Genomic DNA, 21465 nt, shown 5'->3' on the forward strand with positions numbered 1-21465 from the left:
CCATAATATAGTGCCTATTTCATTTTTGGTGGTCAAACTTTAAAATCTTTGACCGAATATTCTCATTTGTATATATAAAAAAACATATTCATGTAGGATCTTGTTAGATTCATCTCAATGTGTAGTTTCATAATATCAACTTTTTATATTTTTTATTAATAAGGAATTGAAAATATTGAAGGTCAAAGTTACGTTTTGGAGACCGTGAAAAAAGAAACAAGCACTATATTATGGGACGGTACCATATACTTGAATGCTTTGGCCTTTGAGCAATTCTCCATAGTTCATACACTCGAACTCAACACCCTCTCCTACTGTCAACTTTTGCCGCCGCCTTCCACCACCGTTCTCCGACAAACGCCGTCTGCAGCGCCGCCATCTGCTCGTCAATCATCAGTCGTTAGCACCGTCGAGATTCTTCCGTCGGCCGAGGTACGTTTGTTCATCGATTCTCTCATCATTTCCATTTCTGTATTCTATGTCTTTTTTTCTAGGTTATTTCGATCTAAAATTTAGGTTTTTCACATGGATAATGCAATTGTAATCATATTTTTTTTTTGGTGATATATAGACGTGTAGGAAGAGAATTGCTAAAATTTTACTTCAATTAAATCTTGTATAATACTAGAAAACTATGTTTAGGAGTTAGGACTAATTTTTCTACTGCAGTCGGAAATTATTTCTTTCTTTTTCGTGCTCAATGAACATTCATTTATGATTCAAATATGTAATTTAATGTATTTACCAAGTTATAGCACTATTGTATATGGAAGATTAATCATGGGTTTAATCTGCGTTTGTTGAGTGTTTAATTTGAATTATTATTATTATTATTATTATTATTATTATAGGTCAAAGGAGGCCAACTTTTTGGCTAGCAATGTTTAATTATTTGGATTGTCTATTGCTCTATTGGTATGAGTAATTGAAATGAATGAGTAAATCTAAAAGCATCATCGATGTTACTGCAATTTTGGTTTGGTGATGATAGAATGTATTTGTGTCTATATTGGTTGGAAACAACTTATTGAAAAATTAATTTGAAATGTTAATTCAATTTGTAATTTCTAATACAAAATATCAATAGTTTATTGCATTGAGTTTATTTTGTGTTAGTTTTACTCCCTTGATAAGTAGGAGTTTGTTGCTATAGTTTTTTTTGGATAATACTCGGTCCGTTCGTACTTCGTAGATGTCTTGTGATTTGTAATTTATTTCATTTTGAAACATTGCTTTTGATCATACATTATCTCGATCATATTGTTTTATGAACTTGTGAACCTATATCTTTTAATACCATTCAAGTCCTCAATGGACAATTGTAAATATGTCTGCAAGGATTAAAGAGGTGCAAATATTGGAAAAGAATGAAAGTGATAATATTGCATGATGATGCGTACTTTAGAAAAGCTCTAATGTTTATCTTCCTTTTCATTGTTTTCATTGCCGAGTATCTTTCTTCTGATTTCAGCTGATTGGCTTTGATGCTCCTTTTGTGCTTTTTCCATGATAGATGAAATGGATTAATTGTGTTACTTATTGAGTTCCGAGAGGCAATTGCTAGAATTGGCTGATGGTAAAATTTATAAATTTTCCAACCAATACAAAATGAATATTAGACTATAGAGTTAATAGACCAGGCCCCTTGAAAAGTAAAAGGGTGAGATTAAGACCCCTATATGTCCTAATATACCCTTCTTGGGACATTCTATAGCCAATTTTTAATCATCTGATAATAGATTATAGAATGATTAATCAACCTTATGAGGGGAAACATGTTAATGAGAAGACATCTTCAATGCTTTTGAGTGTCACAGTCTAAATGGAGAATTCAGCTGCAAACCAGCTTCCAGAAGTGGATTCTTTGCCAGATGGTTTTGTTGAGAGCCTTCCAGATTCCATAGCTCCTGTGACACCATCCAATGAAAAGGAGAAGCCATTACATGAATACAAGATAAATAAATCAATGGAACTGGATAGTTCAAATGATTCAAGCTATGAAGCATCAGTGAATGGATTCGTTGCGGTTGAAGGAAAAGGGGAGAAGGTTCCCAAATTGCGCACATTTCCGGTTCCATTGTCTGAAAAGGATGGTTATGACGCATCTGGAGAATCAGCCAATGTCTCTGATGATGGCTGCTTGGAGTTGAGAGAAGATACTTCGGTAATCAAAGCTGAATCATCTACTTCTGTTTCAGGAGGAACTGATTTAAGAACGAGCACCATTAATATGAAAGGTAAAGGTCAAACAGAAGTCCAAAGATTTGATTAGTGTAATTACCTCTTATTCGTGACGTTCTTTTGCAGTTTCTTGGTGATGCTGTGGATTTCATGGCCCTTTATCTTTTAACAATGCAATAATTAGCTGTAGATGAACTAATATGCAGACCAAGGTGGAAATATTGCATGTTTTACAGACATTTTGATATATATAATTATAATGTAAATTTAGCATACTTCCTCCGTAACAAAAATAGATGTTACACTTTGAAAATTGCACAAATCTACCTACTATATTTGACCATGTATTTCTTAATTTTAGATAAGATCAACCGTTACTATATGATATGTTGTTGGAATTGTCCCAATATATACCATTATAATATTAACTTCTTATAATTTTTACTAGGAAAATTTGTCAGAAACCACCTTTTATAATCAATTTTTTGTGAGAAACCACCTTTTTAAAAAATTTGGTTAATTAGCCACCTTTTCTGTTCTTTTTTTTGTTGGAAGCCACCACTTGTCGGAATTTGGTGTTGACCTTGATTTTCCGGCGTTGACCATCAGATTTTCGCCATTTTTTTTCCAGATTTTTCGCCATTTCTTCCACCTAAGATGTCGGGAAATGCGAGGGAGGTGATGGCCTTAGGGCTGGGAGGGTGGGGATGGTCGTGGGGTGTGTTTGCCGGCGGGTTGCGAGGGAGGAGGGGGGTTGCCGGGGATGCGAGGGGGGAGGGGGGGTTGCCGGGGATGCGAGGGGGGAGGAGGGAGGGGGAGAAAGGTAAAGGGGGAAAAATGCCGAAAATCTGATGGTCAACGCCGGAAAATCAAGGTCAACACTGGATTCCGGCAAGTGGTGGCTTCCAACAAAAAAAAGAACAAAAAAGGTGGCTAATTAACCAAATTTTTTTAAAAGGTGGTTTCTCACAAAAAAGTGATTATAAAAGATGGTTTCTGACAAATTTTCCTTTTTACTAATATACAATTAAAGTTATTTATGGTCAAAGTACTACATCGACAAGCGTGAAAGTCAAAGTGTAATATCTTTTTGTTACGGAGGAAGTATATTACTTTTATTACATTGATGATGACACCTTAGACCCGAGAGGTGAATAAGTGAATTATGGCGAGATTATTATTTCATGGCTACATCATAAAGTTAAGAGTTTTTTTTTTTTTTTTTTTTTTTTTTTTTTTTTTTTTTTGTGTTCCCATAGCTGACAGTTTTATAAATTGATGATTCCTATATGTACTGTTGTGTCAACCTGAACCCAAAGGCTGCTAGTCTTGAATAAGCATTGTCTGACCTGACCCAAAAATGGCCTCACCTCTAATTGTCTAACTAGATACTTACTCAACTGACCTGCTTGCCATTTTAGTGGTTAGAGTTATTACTTGAAAATGTATGTCTGTTGCTTCTACATTTCTTCCTATATAATTTTTCTCCTGTTTAATTTTTCACTCATCTTCACACACTGGTAAGCTTAAAGTGTGACTGTGTGAGTCCTTGAACAACAGCACTTAGATTATACACTTGAGAGCATGATGTGCAATGTACTCCAGGTCAATGTTCTTTTCACTATACCTCCATGTTTTTTCAATAATACTACTGCATTACTTTATTGTGTGTTCTTTCATTGTGAATTGTATGCTCTTTTATGAATGAAGATGAGATACGTTCTTTTGTTCAGAACTTGTTGTAAATTACTTTGAACTGTTTGTGTTTTTAAGAGTGTAATGCACCTCATGCTCCTTTAGGATCTAATGTCAACTGAATGCTATTTCTTTAGTAAATTAGGCTCATATTGAATTCTTTTAATCTACCTAAAATTGTTCTTCTTCAACGTATTTAGGGGGTTCAGATGAACCAAACAATGCAAAAGAAGGACTATCGTCTGAGAATCTCAAAACTCGAAAGGTATACACTCTAATGTCTCTAGTTCTTAACTATAATGTCTCTAGTTCTTAAGGATGCTACATGTATTCGACCTGTATGAGCAAATCTCTCTCATTTTTGCTTTTAGTTTCTATCATAGACTTGCTGATTCAAAAAGCTACTGCTCATTTAGAGATTGAATAGTAGTGCTAGAAAAAGTTCAATATGTAATTTTATGTCACATGTTCTTAACTTTGTTCTATCTATACTTGGAGATTTGAAGTCATATGAGCAAATCTTGTTCCTTTTACTTTCTTGATTATTGAAAGCAAATTGCTGCTGTTCCTTTAAGAGACTGCAAAACTATGTTCATTTTTCCTAGGCCACTCACCTTTGAACTTTCTTACCATTCATTTAACACTATTAATGTTTGCTTGTAGAAGAGGCAGGTCAGTTAATAGTCTAGTCCATCCTAAACTTTATATGGGACTAACTTGACAAAGGAAGGAATTTGCTTTTGAATCTATGAACAAGTGACGTGCAATTTTCATACAAAATGTCAGCTGTCTATCATCTTATCTAGGAGCTGACTTTTGGTTTTTGACATACAAATTGTCTTCCTTATTGCTTTGATGGACCTGCGGTAATTTGGATGGGAAAAGAAATCAATATTGATATGACGATTATAGTGAATTTTGAATCCCGTATTTTCTTCGAAGTCCTATTTTTAAGCATATATTTTGAGGTTCTGTTTGCTGCTGTGATTTAAATGAGTGGGTTTAGAGTGTTGTTACGGAAGCATATCATTCATTTATGGGGACTTACCACACCAAACGTAACAAGGAGCAAATAGAGAAGGAAAATTTGAAATTAGACAAGCTAAAGGATATTGAAGCTATGATAATCAATTTAGCTGTAAATTGTAATTTAGCTTCATTTTTAAATATTATACTTCCTCCGTTTCAAAATAGATGATACATTGTCTATTTATGGGTGTTTCAAAATAGATGATACATTGTTTTTTTTCCCTTATTGAGTAACTTTTGCCTTACACTTTTACCATTTTACTTAATTAATACATGTGGTCCCCAATTTTTTCTTTCTCCCTCCTCTTCACATGGGACCATTAGAATTAATCTACCTCCCTTTATACTACTTAAACATACTTATGAAATTTTGCCTGGGAGTCCGTTTTAATCACAATGTACCATCTATTTTGAAACGGAGGAAGTAGTAGTTTTCAGAAGGGCCCGATCATTATCGTTTTTTGTTTTCAGTTTTTTTAAAGCTAAAAACTAGATCATGAAACAAAAAGAATGTGGTTTTCACTTTTTTGTTGCTGTTGTTGTGAGTTTTCAAAATAAACATGATTAGAATGAGTTTGATTGATTTTGAGTTCATTATAGAACCTATATCATTTGACTTATTATATCTTAAAATCAAAATCTGAAATTGACAGTTATATCTTAGAAGCCCTTAGTGGTTGTATTTTGTATAATCAATTTAGCCTTTTTGATAGGCATGAGAATAAAAGGGATATAATGTTCTTTTGAATCAATGAATCTACTTTTGCTAGGCAATGATATGATTATTGTAACCTTTATAGATGTGAGTTCTATTATGAATAAGAGGTAAGTTGTATGCTGATAAAATTATCTAGAGTTGACTAGGTGAGGACTCTGTCCTCGAGAGTTTCAGGGCTAGGCTTCTCCTTGTATGAGTTTCTTGATTTTTTTTATAACAGTAGGATACACTAGTAAGATTGAGAGAGATTAGATGGGGTTGACTGATTTTCTCGTTAATGGGTTGGTGACCAAACAGCTTCATTACAAGATTGTACATATGAAGAGCTTGTGTGATCTTGGTATAGGTACATAAATGGGCATAACAGTTGGGACTGCCATGATAGGCTGAATATATGTCCCACTGGCCATCGTAACCTAATAATAAAGTTCTTTCAGTCTAATATTTTTAAGGTTAAAATAGTTTTATCATGGGAGAAAATGCAAATTATTAGCCTGATTATCTTGTGCTTCTCTGGTACTTTTGGGTCTGTTTGAGCAAGCAATCTTATAATGTTTTGATACCATGATCATTTAGCTTTTAGTAAAATCAGGATGCAGGATAAATAACATATTCTTCAAGTAGCTTAGAGGTCCTTCATACCAATGTATGCCACGCTGTCTTGGGTTTTGTTCGTTTGGAGATGCTTGAACACAATCTCTAGTATGAAAGTAGTGCTATGATTAGATGAATGCTATATAATTTCAATTGCTCGTTGTTAAAGCGAGATTTCAACTCTTTTGGAAAGGAGCTTGTTGTAGCACTTCTTTTTACTAAGGTTTGGTGGTTCCGATCTAGAGACATTTGCCTATCTTCTCATCTATTTGAATTTTATATGAGGATATCCTATGGTGTATGTGGTGTATCTGTTCTGGGTATAATTAGTGTTTGTAAATGAATAGAAGATCGTAAAAGTATCAAGATGCCTGCTACAACACTTCTCTAGTGGAGTTGTCGGGCTGTTGTTAGCTGCAAAAAATTGCCAAGTTCGTGTCAATGGTTTGAGTTGGGCCAAAGTATATATGACTATGTAATTAATATTTATTTTTGCTGCTTTTTTTTCTATTCCAATGCTTTCTGCTGTATTGAAATGGTGAATGCTATTACAATTTTATTATTCCTACAGGATTCACTTGAAGGGAAGCGTAAAAGTTCAAAACGCACCTTTAAAACTGAACAGGAAATTTTGGAGTTCACATTGAAATATAAACAAGTTCTAGCAGAGAGAGATGCAGGTAACTATATAAAATTAGTATGGTATTGTATAGCGTATACAGACATCTGCTATCATGTGTTTAGAAACTTTTAAGTCAGATTACATACACTAATATTAACAAATATCTGTTAATTAGAACCTCTGTTTTCTTCATGAATTAATAAGATAAAAGGAAATTGTAATGTTGAAGAAGAGTTTTTCCAATTCGCCAATTAACGTTATGATGGCCGAGAAATGCAATGTACCACTGGCAAGGTATTGCTTCCATGACTGTCATTGTGATTGCTACTAGACCTGCGATTATTTCTATGACATTATTGGCGCTGGCAGGATGTGAATGCTGCATTGTAGAGGGGTAGGATCAAGGTCAATCTTTTGCAAGAAAAAACATCGCCTTTAGTGAGACCTAATCTGGGTCTTAAAAAGTATCTATTATCTAATATTTATAATCATTTGTGACACCCGCTTTCTTTGTTGTTTTTGGAGACTCATCAGAGACTCAAATTTCCAATATCGGAGTCCTCTTAGGAGCTAAATAAGTCAATTTTCAATATTTCACCAAATGAATTTTTGCCCATTGTGTCCATAACTATCAGGGTCTCAAATTTGCTAATTGCTTTGATTTGCTTAATCTTCCAATGGGAACAGGGGGTCTCTATGTTGGGTAGCACAGTCTCTCTTAAGCCCCAACATGAATTCCCCTAATGGAGATGCTCAAAGGCTGAGGCTCCACTCTCTTTAGGTCTAAGGCAGCCATGCAGTTGGCACTTGACCAAGCACAAAAGATTCAAAGAGTTTAACGTACTCACTGTATGCAACATGGAAAATTAGGTAAAGTCCGAGCAGTCTGAATGAAGTTCGATATTTTGAGTGTTATAGAATTGAAGCTGTGTATGTCCATTGTTTAAGGTTGTTTTTGTTTTTCAAAATTGGAATCACTTGGTGTCAAATGTACCTCTTTGTTGTTCATCAGATGGATGATCTATATTAACCAAATTTCGTGCTGTAGCTATTGCTGTTCGAGACAAGCTTGAATCGTTGTGTAGGGAGCTACAGCGTCAGAATAAGTTATTAATGGTATACTACTTTGTCTCCATTTGTTGGTATTCGATGTTTGATCAATTTCATATTTGGTTTTGGCGTTGGGACTTGGGCTTAATGATGTTGTTCAAGCTATATGATATATGACATTGTACACCAAATGTGTAATTGAGATGATTGTCTTGCTACATGCATTTGATTTGGGTTTTGGATATTGATACATATAAGGTACCTTTGGCTTTAGCTACCTTATAACACCGTGTCGGCCTGTCCGTGGAATCAAGTCTAGGCAGTTCCATCAGGGTTATTCAACTTCTGCTCCTCAAAAAGCTGTTTCTAAAATCGGTTTTAAAGTCACACTACGAAATACGTATGTTATAGACCACTACGTTACTGCTTGAATTAATATTATGTGCTGGTAAAGCCGTTGTGCGCATTTATACTTATATTTCATAGAATGGTTTAGAACCTTTGATTTCTTCACAAACTCACAAGATAAGTTGCTGAAAGTGAAATGTTTATTTATTTTTTCTTTTTTTGTAAAGTATGCTCCAAAAGCTATTGGAATTACATTGATAAATTTGAAACTTCTGTAATTTGTCATGCTGTGATGGACATAGAGCGATACATAACACCTGATGACTTTTTATCACAAATCTAATTACCACTGCTATTTCTTATGTCTCGTTACCCATAGTTTGTTATCACTGATGCAATTTTTGAATGAATTATTTGGAATATAAATCTGGATGGATTTTGTTATGTTTTTGCATCCCAAATGTATCTCGCCGACTGCTGTTGGTACATGGTTTTTTAGACACTGTTCTTCATGTTAAAGAGGAAGTCAAATAATGCAAATGAAAATTGCAATATTTTGTACAAGTGTCTTGCCAACTTAGGTGTGTACCTTATACTATAGTATACACCAAAAACAATCCAAATTCTTTGGAATTGTGGGATTTATACAGTTTTTTGAAAGTAGGGGATTTTTTTGTACTCAAGCAATTGCAATGAACTGATATAGCTTGGACTGAATTCAAGAAACTGATATAGAAATAAGATGAACTTTGATCGAAAATTTCTGGAAACAGTAAAATAAGATGATAGTACAAGCTTTCAAGAGGCTTGTTCTCTCATTGAACTCTTAGAAATCTACCCAAAATACAACTCCATATTCAACATGATTTCTCTTTCCCTAATCTATTCTATTTATAGAGATATTTCCTCACTAATTCCCTACTCATTCCTCAAGCTACTATTAAAACTAAGTTATTTATGCAATACCAAAAGTGTCCTTCTCCCTAGGTTGATTCATTACAACAATCTTATGAGATTTTGCAAGGATAGACTTAAAGACTTGGGTATTTCACAAAGGATATCTTGATTGTTAAGTTTGCTTATCCCCCCCATGGTCCACCTCGTTGTGTGTTTTATCAATTCGCTCTTTTTCACTTTGATAGTTCATCTTTGTTTTGATGTTTGCCAACCATTGATGATTATCTCTTGTGCCCGGATTGAGTCATTCTTCACTCCTGTTACGAGGCAGCCGTGCTTAGAGGCTTCCTATATGGACCTTCCTGTTAGTTCCACTTTTGGAGCACAGCTGAGCACGCGGGGGATAAGGATCCTCATTGATTATTAATATGTGCATTTCATACCATGTCTTCTCACCTCTACTCACATCCAGTCTGGAGCTAAATAATTGGTTATTTGTAGCTCATGCCTTTTGGCTCAATGGGGTTTCCCAGTTCTGTTCTACCACTTGCATGTTGTTGGTGCTGGTAATAATAATCATCCAACATTGTGACAAAAGCTTAATGGTTTTCATATCTTACGCAGGATGAATTCAAAAGAGTATCTGAAGACGGGCAGAATCTGAGATCAGATTTATCGACCAAGTTTGAGGATGCGATAAAGGTCTGTACTTAATGATCTTCTTAGACATCAGGATGAAAAATTTATTACATGTTTCTAGTAAAGTATTGCTCCCTCTTCCCCTTAATGATGGACCACTTATCTACATCAGGCTTATGTAAATGAAAGTCCCCTACTCTTGATTTAAGCTAGATTGCGTTTGTTAGTGAGTGAAGCTAAAACAATCAATCTAAACCCCTTCCTAAATTAGAATTAAGGTGAGTGAAGCCATAAATTTGATTATGAACCCTTAGGAAATCATAAGTGAGTGAAGCTTGTGAGAAAATAAGCTAATATCCTTCTCGGATATATATGAAGTTGAAGAGGGTAAAATACTCAAGTATGATACATTTTTAACATGAAATTGCATCTCTTAGTAGTTAGTACGCCTTTAGAAGTTACAAAGAAGTCGGAGATCTTTCTTTGGAACCGATGTAGACATAGGGTAGAAGCAGATTGATGTTAGATATGTGTTTGATTGTGTTCAGCTTTCACTTTTTAATGCTAACAAGAGGACTGAGAGATTGTGTATAAATTTAGTTGATCCGACGTGCAACCCATGTGATTGATTTTGTGTGAAGCAAGGAAAAAATCGTTTCCACGGTTATGAACGCATTGTCACGAAGTGGCTTGTAGCGGATGAATGGGACGAATCTCACCCATCGCCACATGCATTTCTAGACCTCTTATTTCATTTTTAGTTTAATGAAAGAAATTATATCAACATTATAGGACCAATCCTGTCATAATACAAGTGGATAAATATTATTGAATAAAGAATCATGTACAATCACGGGTCATCAACTATATAATTTATCAATAAAATATTTTTGCACAATTTGACAAAGGAATGGACATAACGAGAAATAAGGTTAGAATGTGTTGAGTCATCATTATGTAACTAATAACATGGTGAGAAGGTTTGATTTTTATTGCTGCTTTACGTAAAGAAGTGTCACAGATGACAACTTTAAAGTTCATTACAACTCGGGTTTTGTGTAATAGAACAGCCGAGTTTGATATTTCCACGGTGTGGCCATTCTCCTATGATTGAGCTACCCTCAAGTATGATTGGGTACAAAATGAGGTAGCGGTGGCTCACCACTTTTAATTGGTGATTTGGAAGGTTCCGCAGTCTAATGGTAAACTCAAGACCATGCATGGGCATTGTGCTGATATTTGATTCCCAACAACCAAAGTGAGCTCCCTTTCAGTACGGTTTTTTTTTTTTTTTTCTGAATTTGGTGAAGAAGGCTGCCTAGTAAAGTCTTTGGTGAATGAAAACCGCGATCCAAAGTTTGAGGGACACTATGTGCTGTAAAGCATAGGCAGAAGTAGATATGAGTAATATATATAGGAGAAAGAAAAGTAGATGTGATTTGAAATATCAGATTCCAAAATTCGGTGTGCAATTTATTTCGGGTTAAAAAGAGAAGAGGTGCAATGTAGTTTGGGATGGAGATTGGAGAGAGTAGTTTGCTATTAAGAAAACCAACCGCGTTTTTTCATCTCTAATGTTTGGATGAGGTGGGTTAGGATCATTGAGTAATCTAGTTTGTAAAACAATGCGGTTCTGGATTCGGTAATTTGGGTTGAACAAGTTTTTCCAGGTCCATTTCTGTCTTCTTTGCCAAAGAGGGTGTGGTTTCATCCCGGGAATATGAGAAAATATCTGCAAAATTGGGAGTTCGGCTGAGCTCCCAATCTGTTGAGTATGTTAATTGGGGACTCTAGATTGGAGAGTTTCAATGAGAAGATTTTAAGGTGTTTCCTTCTGCATTGATTTCTGTCTTCTTCACCAAAGAGGAGGTTTCATTCCGGGAATATGAGATAATATATGCAAAATTGGGAGTTTGGTTGAGCTCCCAATCTGTTGAGTATGTTATTGAAGACTCTAGATTGGAGAGTTTCAATGAGAAGATTTTAAGGTGTTTCCTTCTGCAGTGATTTTAAAGATAAAACACTGTCTGGCTTGGGAAGCCATACTCCTGATAAAATTAAGGCTTTTGTATGAACGATATGCTTGGACAGGCTTAATATTGAATATAATCAAAAGCTGCAGAACTGAATATCTAAGTGGTGTATATCCTATAATTTATGTGTCGTGTGAAATTGGGAGTCATGTGCTATGAATTAACATAGCTTGGACACTATTCATGGCAGAAATTCAGGAAAAAGAAGAATATTTGATTTATAAACTGAAATTATAGCAAAGTGTAAAGATATTCAAGCTTTCGAGAGGCTTGATAATCTCCCAAGTGAACTTTCAAAGGCTCACCAAAACACTCATCACTGTTCATTATAATTTCTTTCCTTAATCTCCTATATATGTAGAATTTCTTTCCTCACTAACACTCTTAACTTATTCCTCAAGCTACTATTCAAACTAACTATGCAATACCAAGAGTTCCTCCCCTTAGTTTGATTCATTACATCATGCTATTGTGTAATGTTGGCTTCATTTAGGATACAAATTATATGTAATAAGGAGCATCAAATAGCTTTGATTTGCACTTTGCAGACCCTTTGGGAGCATATACAGGTCTAGGTTCCTTTTGCTGAGAAAGAAGGGGAGGTTATGTTTAGGGCTTTTGGGTATTCCTGGTTCTTGGTTGGAAAAGAATGTCAGGATGTTTGCTAGTAACTACTCCTGTTACTTACTGCTTTGGGTCATATGCATGGGCTACTGGTGTATTGATGAGAATCATGCACGGCTAAAATTTTCTCCAGTGGGATCTTTTAATATTTGATGTCAACTGGTGCTGTTTCTCATTCTTCAATCTGATTATTCTTGATATCTGACATGCTTATTGTAGGATGTAAGCATTAGGTTAGAAGAGCAGAAAGGAGAATGCCTTTCTCAGCTTAAGGAGAACGAAATGTAAGTCCTGGTAAACTATGTAATCCTATCATTGTTGTAAAATAGTTTTTTGTATCTTGGTTTGGCACTACTAAAATGCTTCATAGGAAGAGAAACTTAAGGTGAATAAATAGCACCCGCTGAACTCTTGAATATTCTTTCATGCATGCCACCATCATGTTGTTGCTAGCTAAATCTTTGAAAATTTTCTGACTAAAAACATTTCGATGATGAAAAGAGAGTTCTAAAAGCATGGGGTGAGTCAAAGGATGTTCTATTAAAAAGTAACTGCTTTTGGGAGTTCGAAAGTGGATCTCGTCTATTGTATTCATCTACGGAAATGCTTTGGATAAGAATAATAGAGCTCTTTTTTGCGCAGATTTGCTTTGCCCTTGTCATCTTTTGTATTACTTTTTAGGTTCTATAACCAAATGATTTCTTGGTGAAGTTTGTGCTTCTAGCAGAGATGGCAGCTTTTACTCGACTGTTGTGGTATTCTGTGGGTTGGGGATTAAAAGTTAGGTTAAAAGGAAATTAGGTTAAAAGGAAATTAATATGTGGAAATGAGAGAGCTTCCAGGTCCCTTTATTTTTACTATGGTAAGAGTTCACATTAAATGACATCTGTAACCATAATTTTTTAGTCCTTCTAATGAGACATGTGATTTAACTTATGTGACATATGCTGAGTTCATGGATGGTTCATGCTGGGCTTTTTATGATGCTTGGACTCTTTGCAACTTTAGTATCTGTCTTGGATACCTGACAGCTCTAGTATGCACAGTTTTTTTTTGGCCACAATAGGGAAAATTAATAGTTCTCTACTTGTGTTTATATATATGACAAAGAAAGTATTCATTATTCTTGTGTCCATACTATCACTTTGGATACGTGAAAAATTTGCTTGTCAGACTTGTGGATCCACACTTGAGAGCACCATTCATATCTGAGTCTAAGCATCCTAATTCTTAATGTCCTTTGCACCTATTCAAACATCTCATAGTGATGCTGGGTATTGTGCTCATTGCTAAGGTGAGAAAGATTTGCTTACTGGGCACTCTGTTTTCTTTTCTGTAATATGCTTATGGTGTTGCTATTGAGGAATTATATATCATTTTGTATTTGTTGATGGGGCTGGTTTTGTAGTAGTAGTAGAGGGAAAAGGAATAGGTTAAGCTCTTGTTTAATGAGAATATGGCCAAAGGAATGAACATGTTTCTCAAATCTGCTTTCTCTGGGTAGTTCAATTGATGGATGGTAGAATCTTAATAGTCTATTGCTCTATGTAGTATACTGGAACCATAACTCTTTGTCCTTTGTATCATTGCATGTGCCTTTGGGATTAGGCTGAGGGACAAGTTGAAGCAGCTTGCTGATCAGTACACACTTTCTCAACAACAGTATGCCCAAGAGGTATCTTATAGGGACTTTATATGGTCTAAATAAAGCATACAGACATCAAAATTTTACAGAAGTGGAACTTTGTTTGATTCTGCATCATTTGGTGATTTCGTCCTGCAGCTCAAGCAGAAAACACTAGAGCTTAAGATTGCCGAACTTACAGTTCAGCAAAATGAGGAAAAGTTGGCTCATGAGCAGACACAAATAAAGGTATATGCAGAGAAAATATCACAACTTTTGGACACTGAAAAAAGTTTACGTCAACAATTAACATCCGATGGAGAAAAGTTTCAACAATTTCAAGTGAGTATAACTCCCTGTTAGTTGTCATGGAAAAATTACATTTTTTGCATTTGTAGTCGACCTACCTGAGAAGCCTTTTATTGTTCAAGATTTTGCAATACTTGTCTAATTGAGTGCAACAGTGGTAGAAGTATATTAAATATAATATGACTTCCTTTTCAGGATGCTCTGCTGAAGAGCAACGAGGTTTTTGAAACATTTAAGCAAGAGATTGAAAAGGTATTCTATAAACATTATTGCATATCATCTCGGAAAATTATGGCCTGTGTTAGAAGTAAAATGTTGTTGAAAATCAGTCCTGATGAGTTTGAGGCTTCCTTACTAGCTTTTTCTAGCTTTTATGATTTCTTTTACGTTTCTACTCAGATGTCCAAATTGACAAAAGATCTGAAAAGGGAAAACACTTTCTTGAAGAGCAAATGTGAGAAATCAGATTTTACTCTTATAGAACTCGTAGAAGAGGTAATCCCCCGATGTCTTACCCTCATTCAGTTGGAACTATTGATCTGATTTATTATGAGGGCCTAGGGATTAAGAAATATTTTCTTATTCGATGTCGATATAATGTTTTTCTTTGTAAGGTGTCTGTTTATGAGGACGTGTTGTCTTATGTTTCTGCTCATCTTCCTTTATTCTTCTCCTAATAGTATGTTTTTATATCTAAAACCATTGAGACAGCTTTTAAAATATAATGTTCCATAATGTTTATGTACATATTTCCATTTTCACTGGACTTTCTAATGCAGATTATGAGAATGTATGATTTGGCAAATTCTTTAGTGTGGAAGAAAGGATTAGTTCCTCTTTTAGAACTAAGGTTTCTGATCAGATATTGTACATTGTTAACTGTCCCCTAATGAAGTTCATGTTGTGTTTGATAATAGCTGATAATAGGTCGCAAGATTTGGTGGTTTTAGACTTAGAAAGTTTTATTAATTACTTCCCCTGTTACTGTAGACCGACTTATTTGTCTTCACGAAGTAATTTTTATATTTCTCATTCTAAGTCAATTCTGCCGCCCAGTGTGTAAATTTGTGGATTAGAATTGATTTGCAGTATGGTTTAAGTTTGAAAGTATTCAGGTAGTTATTGCATGCAATGCAATGCTTTTCCCTGTTTCCGAAATGTCAGAAAACTGCGTTGTCGCTGACCTTTGCAATATACTCCATATGATGCCTTTAACTTGGATATAAATCTTCATAGTTGTGTTTGTCTATAAAGTTTGTTATGGAAGTCTTTCAGATTCCGAATAATTGCATTGTCATGGCTTCTTCACTGTCTCTGATGTAGGTTACTTATTAAACATCATTCTATTTCAATTCAGTTATTTTAAATTTGTCGTACTCGTGAATTTGGATGATTATCGTTATGGTGCTAATTTTCTACCTAGTAACCTTAAAATAGTGCATCTTATGACAATAAGTAATGCAAATAACTTTTTCTTCGAGCAGAGAGAACGCATGAAGAAACAATTGGAGAAGACGAAGAACCAAAAAGAGAAGCTTGAATCTTTATGTCGCTCACTACAAGCAGAACGAAAACAGAGTTCCAGTAATCAAGCTGAAGCTGTCCTACTCCAAGATTGAACACTGATATTGCACTCTGACTCCATTATCTCGAAACAAGTACTTTACTGCTTTTGCAATACTAATATAACTGGTTCAAATTTTAATATTTTATGTTGTAAAATATCCTTTTTGTTTGACTATATCTGAGTCCGAGCATCACTTCTTTTGCCTTGGAACATGATTTTCTTTTTTTCTTTGGGATAAAACTTAGGATCTGTGTTCCATAGACTGTCTTTGAATGTTAGATTTGTCAGTCTGCTTTATTCTAAGAATTTGCCTCATCTCTGGTCAAGCAAGAGAGTGTTTGGTGATAGGAAAACTTTTTTTTTATTGGATAGGAAAACATCTTCTAACAAGAGTGTTTATATCACATATTCCAATGTTTGAAGTGTAAATTATACATAATAGTTTCTTAAATGATGGATAATAGCTATCCTAAGGATTGAAAACATTCTCCATATCAAATGAAGCAATGCCATATTTTTTTTCATATTTCCAACTTACTTCTTTCCGACGCTCCCTTCCATGTTATATTATGCAAGGAACAAGACAAAGAAAAACTAATACAGTATATAATTTTATATTTTTATGAGTATTTGTTATGGAAAATTATTATTCCATCTAAAGCATCTGTTATAACAAATAGTGCCCAAGTTTTTCCCATATTTTTCTTGGTGTACTAGTACATTGAAGACATGGATGCTTCTATACTGTCTATAAAATTTTGTTGGTTAATATGTCAAGAAATTAGAATAGGTCGGAATAAACATGTTAAGCCCATGATTAACTACAATAAAAAGCTCATTATTTAACTAGGCTCGGCGATTATTGTCGACCTTGGTCGACCAAAAGCCCAGTTGGGACAAGATTAGTCTAATACTCCCTCCGTCCCAATTTATTTGTTACATTTACTTTTTCACACAGACCAAGAAAACATGTGGGGCTCACTGTGCTTAAGTGAAATGTTAGGTGATTAATTAGATGGTGAGAAAGGTGATTAAAAGGCAAAAAAAGGGGACTTGGCCCACATGTTTTAAAGTAGGCGCCAATTTTTATTGAAAGTGGGAATTCATTTCCCTCCAAAATTTCACAAGGAAGAATTCAGAAAGTGAATTTCAGTTATAAATATACAACCAAAGGGAAAATAAAATTTCCCTCCAAAATTTAACATAATAGTATACAGAACATGGGTTGAAATTTTCCCCAAAATTCAAAATTAAGGGGGAAATGAAATTTTCCCCAAAAACTTGAAAAAAATTTTCTAAATTTCAGGGGACTATATATATACACAACCATTTTGCACTTGCAAGAAATTTTTGCACCACAGCCTTCAGCCAGAACAAGTCTCAGAAAATTCATCATCAAAGACATCAACCAGCAGCCACCAACACCATCAAAGACACCAACCAGCAGCCATTTCCTTTTTTTTGGGGGGGAGGGGGGGTTTGGGGTAGATTAACTCTCAGAAAAATCATCATTGAGTTTTTTAGAAGCCATTTCTGATTTTAAAGCTTCACTTGAGGAAAGTGTTGAAGCATTCTCAGCTTGAACATGTCTGGCATCCATAGCTTAGTTATGGCTCCCCTAGACAGTTCTACTGAACACCTCAACACCGTCCCCATCAGCTCAACCAACACCATAAATTCACCCACCTTTTGATCTCAATCATCCACTGCCAGAACCAGAACCACAACCACAACAGAACCAGAACCACAACCACAACCAGGGGTCTTTGATCTTAACAGACCACCAACAGCTTCAACTCAAGAAGAAGAACAAGATTTCTTCACTGAAATAGAACAAGGAAATGGTGATAAGGAGTTTGTTGCTGAGTGGTTAGAGTGATGACTCAGATGTCCAAGTCACAGAATATGATTGGACAGATAGTGAAACAGATGAAGAGCATGAAGAACAGCAACAACCAGAACAAGTGGTCAATAGGACCCAATTTTTGCACAATCATGCAAGAGGTCATGTTGTAAACAGGCTACAACAAGTAGCACAAAGAAATAATTATGGCCACTTCACTTTACCTCATGGAGCTATACTAAGAATTGCAATTGAATTGAAGACTTTAAGGTGGACAGTTGGTAGAATATGGAAGAATGTATCACAACTCCAACAAAATGCAATAATAGAGGTCAATCACAAAAAAAAACAGGGAGGGTAGGCAGAAAAAGAATTCAATTGGATCCTCAACAACTAACTTCAATTCCACTAAGAAAGAGGACAAATATAAGATCAACAACAGCAGCATTAGGTATGCACAAGTCAACCTTGCACAGGTTGGTGAAAAGGGGGGGCTATAAAAAAACACACTAATGCCATCAAACCACATCTGACCCCAACACATAGGGTTGCAAGGGTGTTGTGGTGTTTGGGTTCCATCATACCAAACACTATCCAAACAATACCAAAATTCAGCAACATGTACAATTTGGTTCATGTGGATGAGAAATGGTTTTGCATGAGCAAAATTTCTCAGTGGTACTACCTAGCCATAGGTGAAGCAGAACCATATAGAAAATGCAAAAGCAAGAGATTCATCATCAAGTTTATGTTTATAGCTACACTAGCAAGGCCAATTATTACAGTTAATGGGGAGGTCATGTTTGATGGGAAGATAGGAATCTTCCCATTCATAGAAGAGGTGGCAGCAAAGAGGTAGAGTTGTAACAGAGATGCAGGGGTCATTGAAACCAAACCTCAACTAAGCATCACAAAAGAAGTCATAAGAGAGAAGCTAATAAACCACATACTGCCAGCCATAAGAGAGAAGTGGCCAGAGGATGGATGCAAGGAAATATGGATTGTCCAAGACAATGCAAGGCCACACATAGCAAGTGATGATGCTCAATTCAACTTAGAGTAAAAAAAGGATGGATTTGACATAAGATTAATCAATCAGCCAGCACAATCTCCTGATATGAATGTGTTGGATCTTGGTTTTTTTTAATGCAATTCAAACATTAAAAGATCAAGTTGCAACTAGAACTGTGAAACAGTTGGTCAAGGCAGCGAAGAAGGCCTACGACAATTATGATCCTAAGCTATGCAATCATATATGGTTAACTCTACAACAAGTGATGAAGGAGACTCTTATAGTGAAGGGTAACAACAATTACCACATACCACATATGGGGAAGAAATCACTAGAGAGGAGGGTGAGTTACCAACATGTATTGTCATCAGCCCACAACTAGTAGAAGAGAGCAAAAAATGGGCAGAGGAAGGTCATATTGAAGATGAACAACAAGAAGAAAACTATGGGGAATCAGATTCAGATGATGGTATTGGCATAATATAAACAGAAACAGCAAGCAATGGGCATTTGAAGGCCATTTTTTTGGGCATTAGAGTGCATGAAGAACATAACTTTTTGTAAGTAAAATACACCACATATAGGTTGGTTAAACATTTTGTATATGTACATGAAAACATTCTGTATTTAAGCTTTACATTTATGATATGTAAACATTTTGGGTTCATATGAAGTTAATTTTAAAGAAAAAACAGTTCATATGAAGTTAAGTTAAAAAAACAGTTCATATGAAGTTAAGTTAAAAAAATAGTTCATATGAAGTTAAGTTAAATAAACACTTCATAAAAAGTATTAAGTACAAACATACAATTCATATGAAGTTATGTAAACAAAACAGGGTATCATTGAATCAAACAAATGAGTGACAAAAAAAGAAAATCAAATTAAACATGCACAAGATACATTGGTGCAAGATAAATTCAATTACATTTCATTTTTTAATCACTCACATTTAAGACAAAATGATAATGAATTAAAACAATTTGAAAATACAAGTTTGATATGATTAAAATTCCTCTCAGAGAGTCCCCACTCATCCATAATACTCAAGACATGAATTAAATCAGAGGGAAAGTTGAAAAGAAGAGCACAAATAACTGGTGGCAATAAGAGTATAATGGTGTGAAAAGGCATCATGTCCAAAGTATAAATCATCAGACCTCATTCATCATTGAGGAATATAGTGCACCTCTCATGTAAACATATTATAAGTCATTAAAACTCTTTTGGACAACCAACATAACACCAATATATAACACACATGCCTCATCAATTATTTATACTACAATCCTATTCATTTTACCACTGATTAAATGCAAAATGGAGTAATAATTTGGATGTTACATCCCATTTCATCCTAGAGGATCACACCAATACACACACAAAAACAAGAAGCAAGAAATCATGGCCAAAACAAGAAGAAGGCAGAACATGATCAAAAGTAACAAATCATGGCTAAAACAAGAAGAAGGAAGAACATGATCAAAAGTAACAAATCATGGCTAAAATAAGAAGTAGGCAGAACATGATCAAAAGTATAAACAAATCATGGCTAAAACAAGAAGAAGGCAGAACATGATCAAAAGTAACAAATGATGGCTAAAACAAGAAGAAGGCAGAACATGATCAAAAGTATGAACAAATCATGGCTAAAACAAGAAGAAGGCAGAACATGATCAGAAGTAACAAATCATGACTAAAACAAGAAGGCAGAACATGATCAAAAGTAACAAATCATGGCTAAAACAAGAAGAAGGCAGAACATGGTCAAAAGCATAAACAAATCATGGCTAAAACAAGAAGAAGGCAGAACATGATCAAAAGTATAAAATCGAGGCAAAAAAATTATATTTATCACACAAATCATACCACAAAACAACATAAAAAACAAATCAGACAACAGAAACATAGTTATAAACAAATCAAGGCAAAAATAACATATTTATAAACAAATCAAGGCAAAAATAACATTGTTATAAACAAATCAAGGCTAAAACAAAACAATAATATTCAAAAATCATGGCGAAACAAGAAAGAAAACAGAGTACATGTAATTAAAACAGATCGAGCCTTTAAAAAAACATAAACCATGAAATCCACATATATAAAATAAAAGGCCAAAAACATCATATTTATACACAAATCAAACCACAAAACAACATAAAAATCAAATCAAACCACCGAAACATATTTATAAACAAAACAAGGTAAAAATAACATATTTATAAACAAATCAAGGCAAAAATAACATTGTTATAAACAAATCAAGACAAAAATATCATATTTATACACAAATCAAACCACAAAACAACATAAAAATCAAATCAAACCACCGAAACATATTTATAAACAAATCAAGGCAAAAATAACATATTTATAAACAAATCAAGGCAAAAATAACATTGTTATAAACAAATCAATGCAAAAACATCATATTTATACACAAATCAAACCACAAAACAACATAAAAATCAAATCAAACCACTGAAACATATTTATAAACAAATCAAGGCAAAAATAACATATTTATAAACAAATCAAGGCAAAAATAACATATTTATAAACAAATCGAGGCAAAAATATCATATTTATACACAAATCAAACCACAGAACAACATAAAAATCAAATCAAACCACCGAAACATATTTATAAACAAATCAAGGCAAAAATAACATATTT

General features: G+C 34.6%; 1 protein-coding gene across 2 annotated transcripts; it reads left to right on the forward strand.

Moving 5' to 3' along the window:
* Positions 1–231: 231 nt before the first annotated feature.
* LOC104886825 (uncharacterized) lies at positions 232–16104 on the forward strand. 2 transcript variants are annotated; one of them, XM_010671348.4, is made up of 12 exons: positions 233–432; positions 1818–2237; positions 4077–4141; positions 6789–6897; positions 7888–7955; positions 9759–9836; positions 12650–12714; positions 14039–14105; positions 14214–14396; positions 14559–14615; positions 14763–14858; positions 15848–16104. In XM_010671348.4, exons 2-12 carry the CDS (start codon positions 1823–1825, stop codon positions 15980–15982), a joined length of 1338 nt encoding a protein of 445 aa, XP_010669650.1. In that variant the 5' UTR covers positions 233–432; positions 1818–1822; the 3' UTR covers positions 15983–16104. The 2 variants fall into 2 exon arrangements, with proteins under 2 accessions (XP_057248581.1, XP_010669650.1); XM_057392598.1 differs by lacking the exon at positions 14763–14858 and having other exon boundaries at positions 232–432.
* Positions 16105–21465: the final 5361 nt, after the last annotated feature.

This window comes from Beta vulgaris, chromosome 2 (assembly GCF_026745355.1).
Source record: "Beta vulgaris subsp. vulgaris cultivar EL10 chromosome 2, EL10.2, whole genome shotgun sequence".
Classification (NCBI taxonomy): domain Eukaryota; kingdom Viridiplantae; phylum Streptophyta; class Magnoliopsida; order Caryophyllales; family Amaranthaceae; genus Beta; species Beta vulgaris.

Bases quoted from the DNA above. Each gene is read 5' to 3' on its own strand.
- LOC104886825 (XM_010671348.4), top strand. From the start codon at position 1,823: ATGGAGAATTCAGCTGCAAACCAGCTTCCAGAAGTGGATTCTTTGCCA. The intron at 9,837-12,649 runs GTCTGTACTTAA...TGCTTATTGTAG, and splicing joins AGTTTGAGGATGCGATAAAG to GATGTAAGCATTAGGTTAGA. The intron at 12,715-14,038 runs GTAAGTCCTGGT...CTTTGGGATTAG, and splicing joins CAGCTTAAGGAGAACGAAAT to GCTGAGGGACAAGTTGAAGC.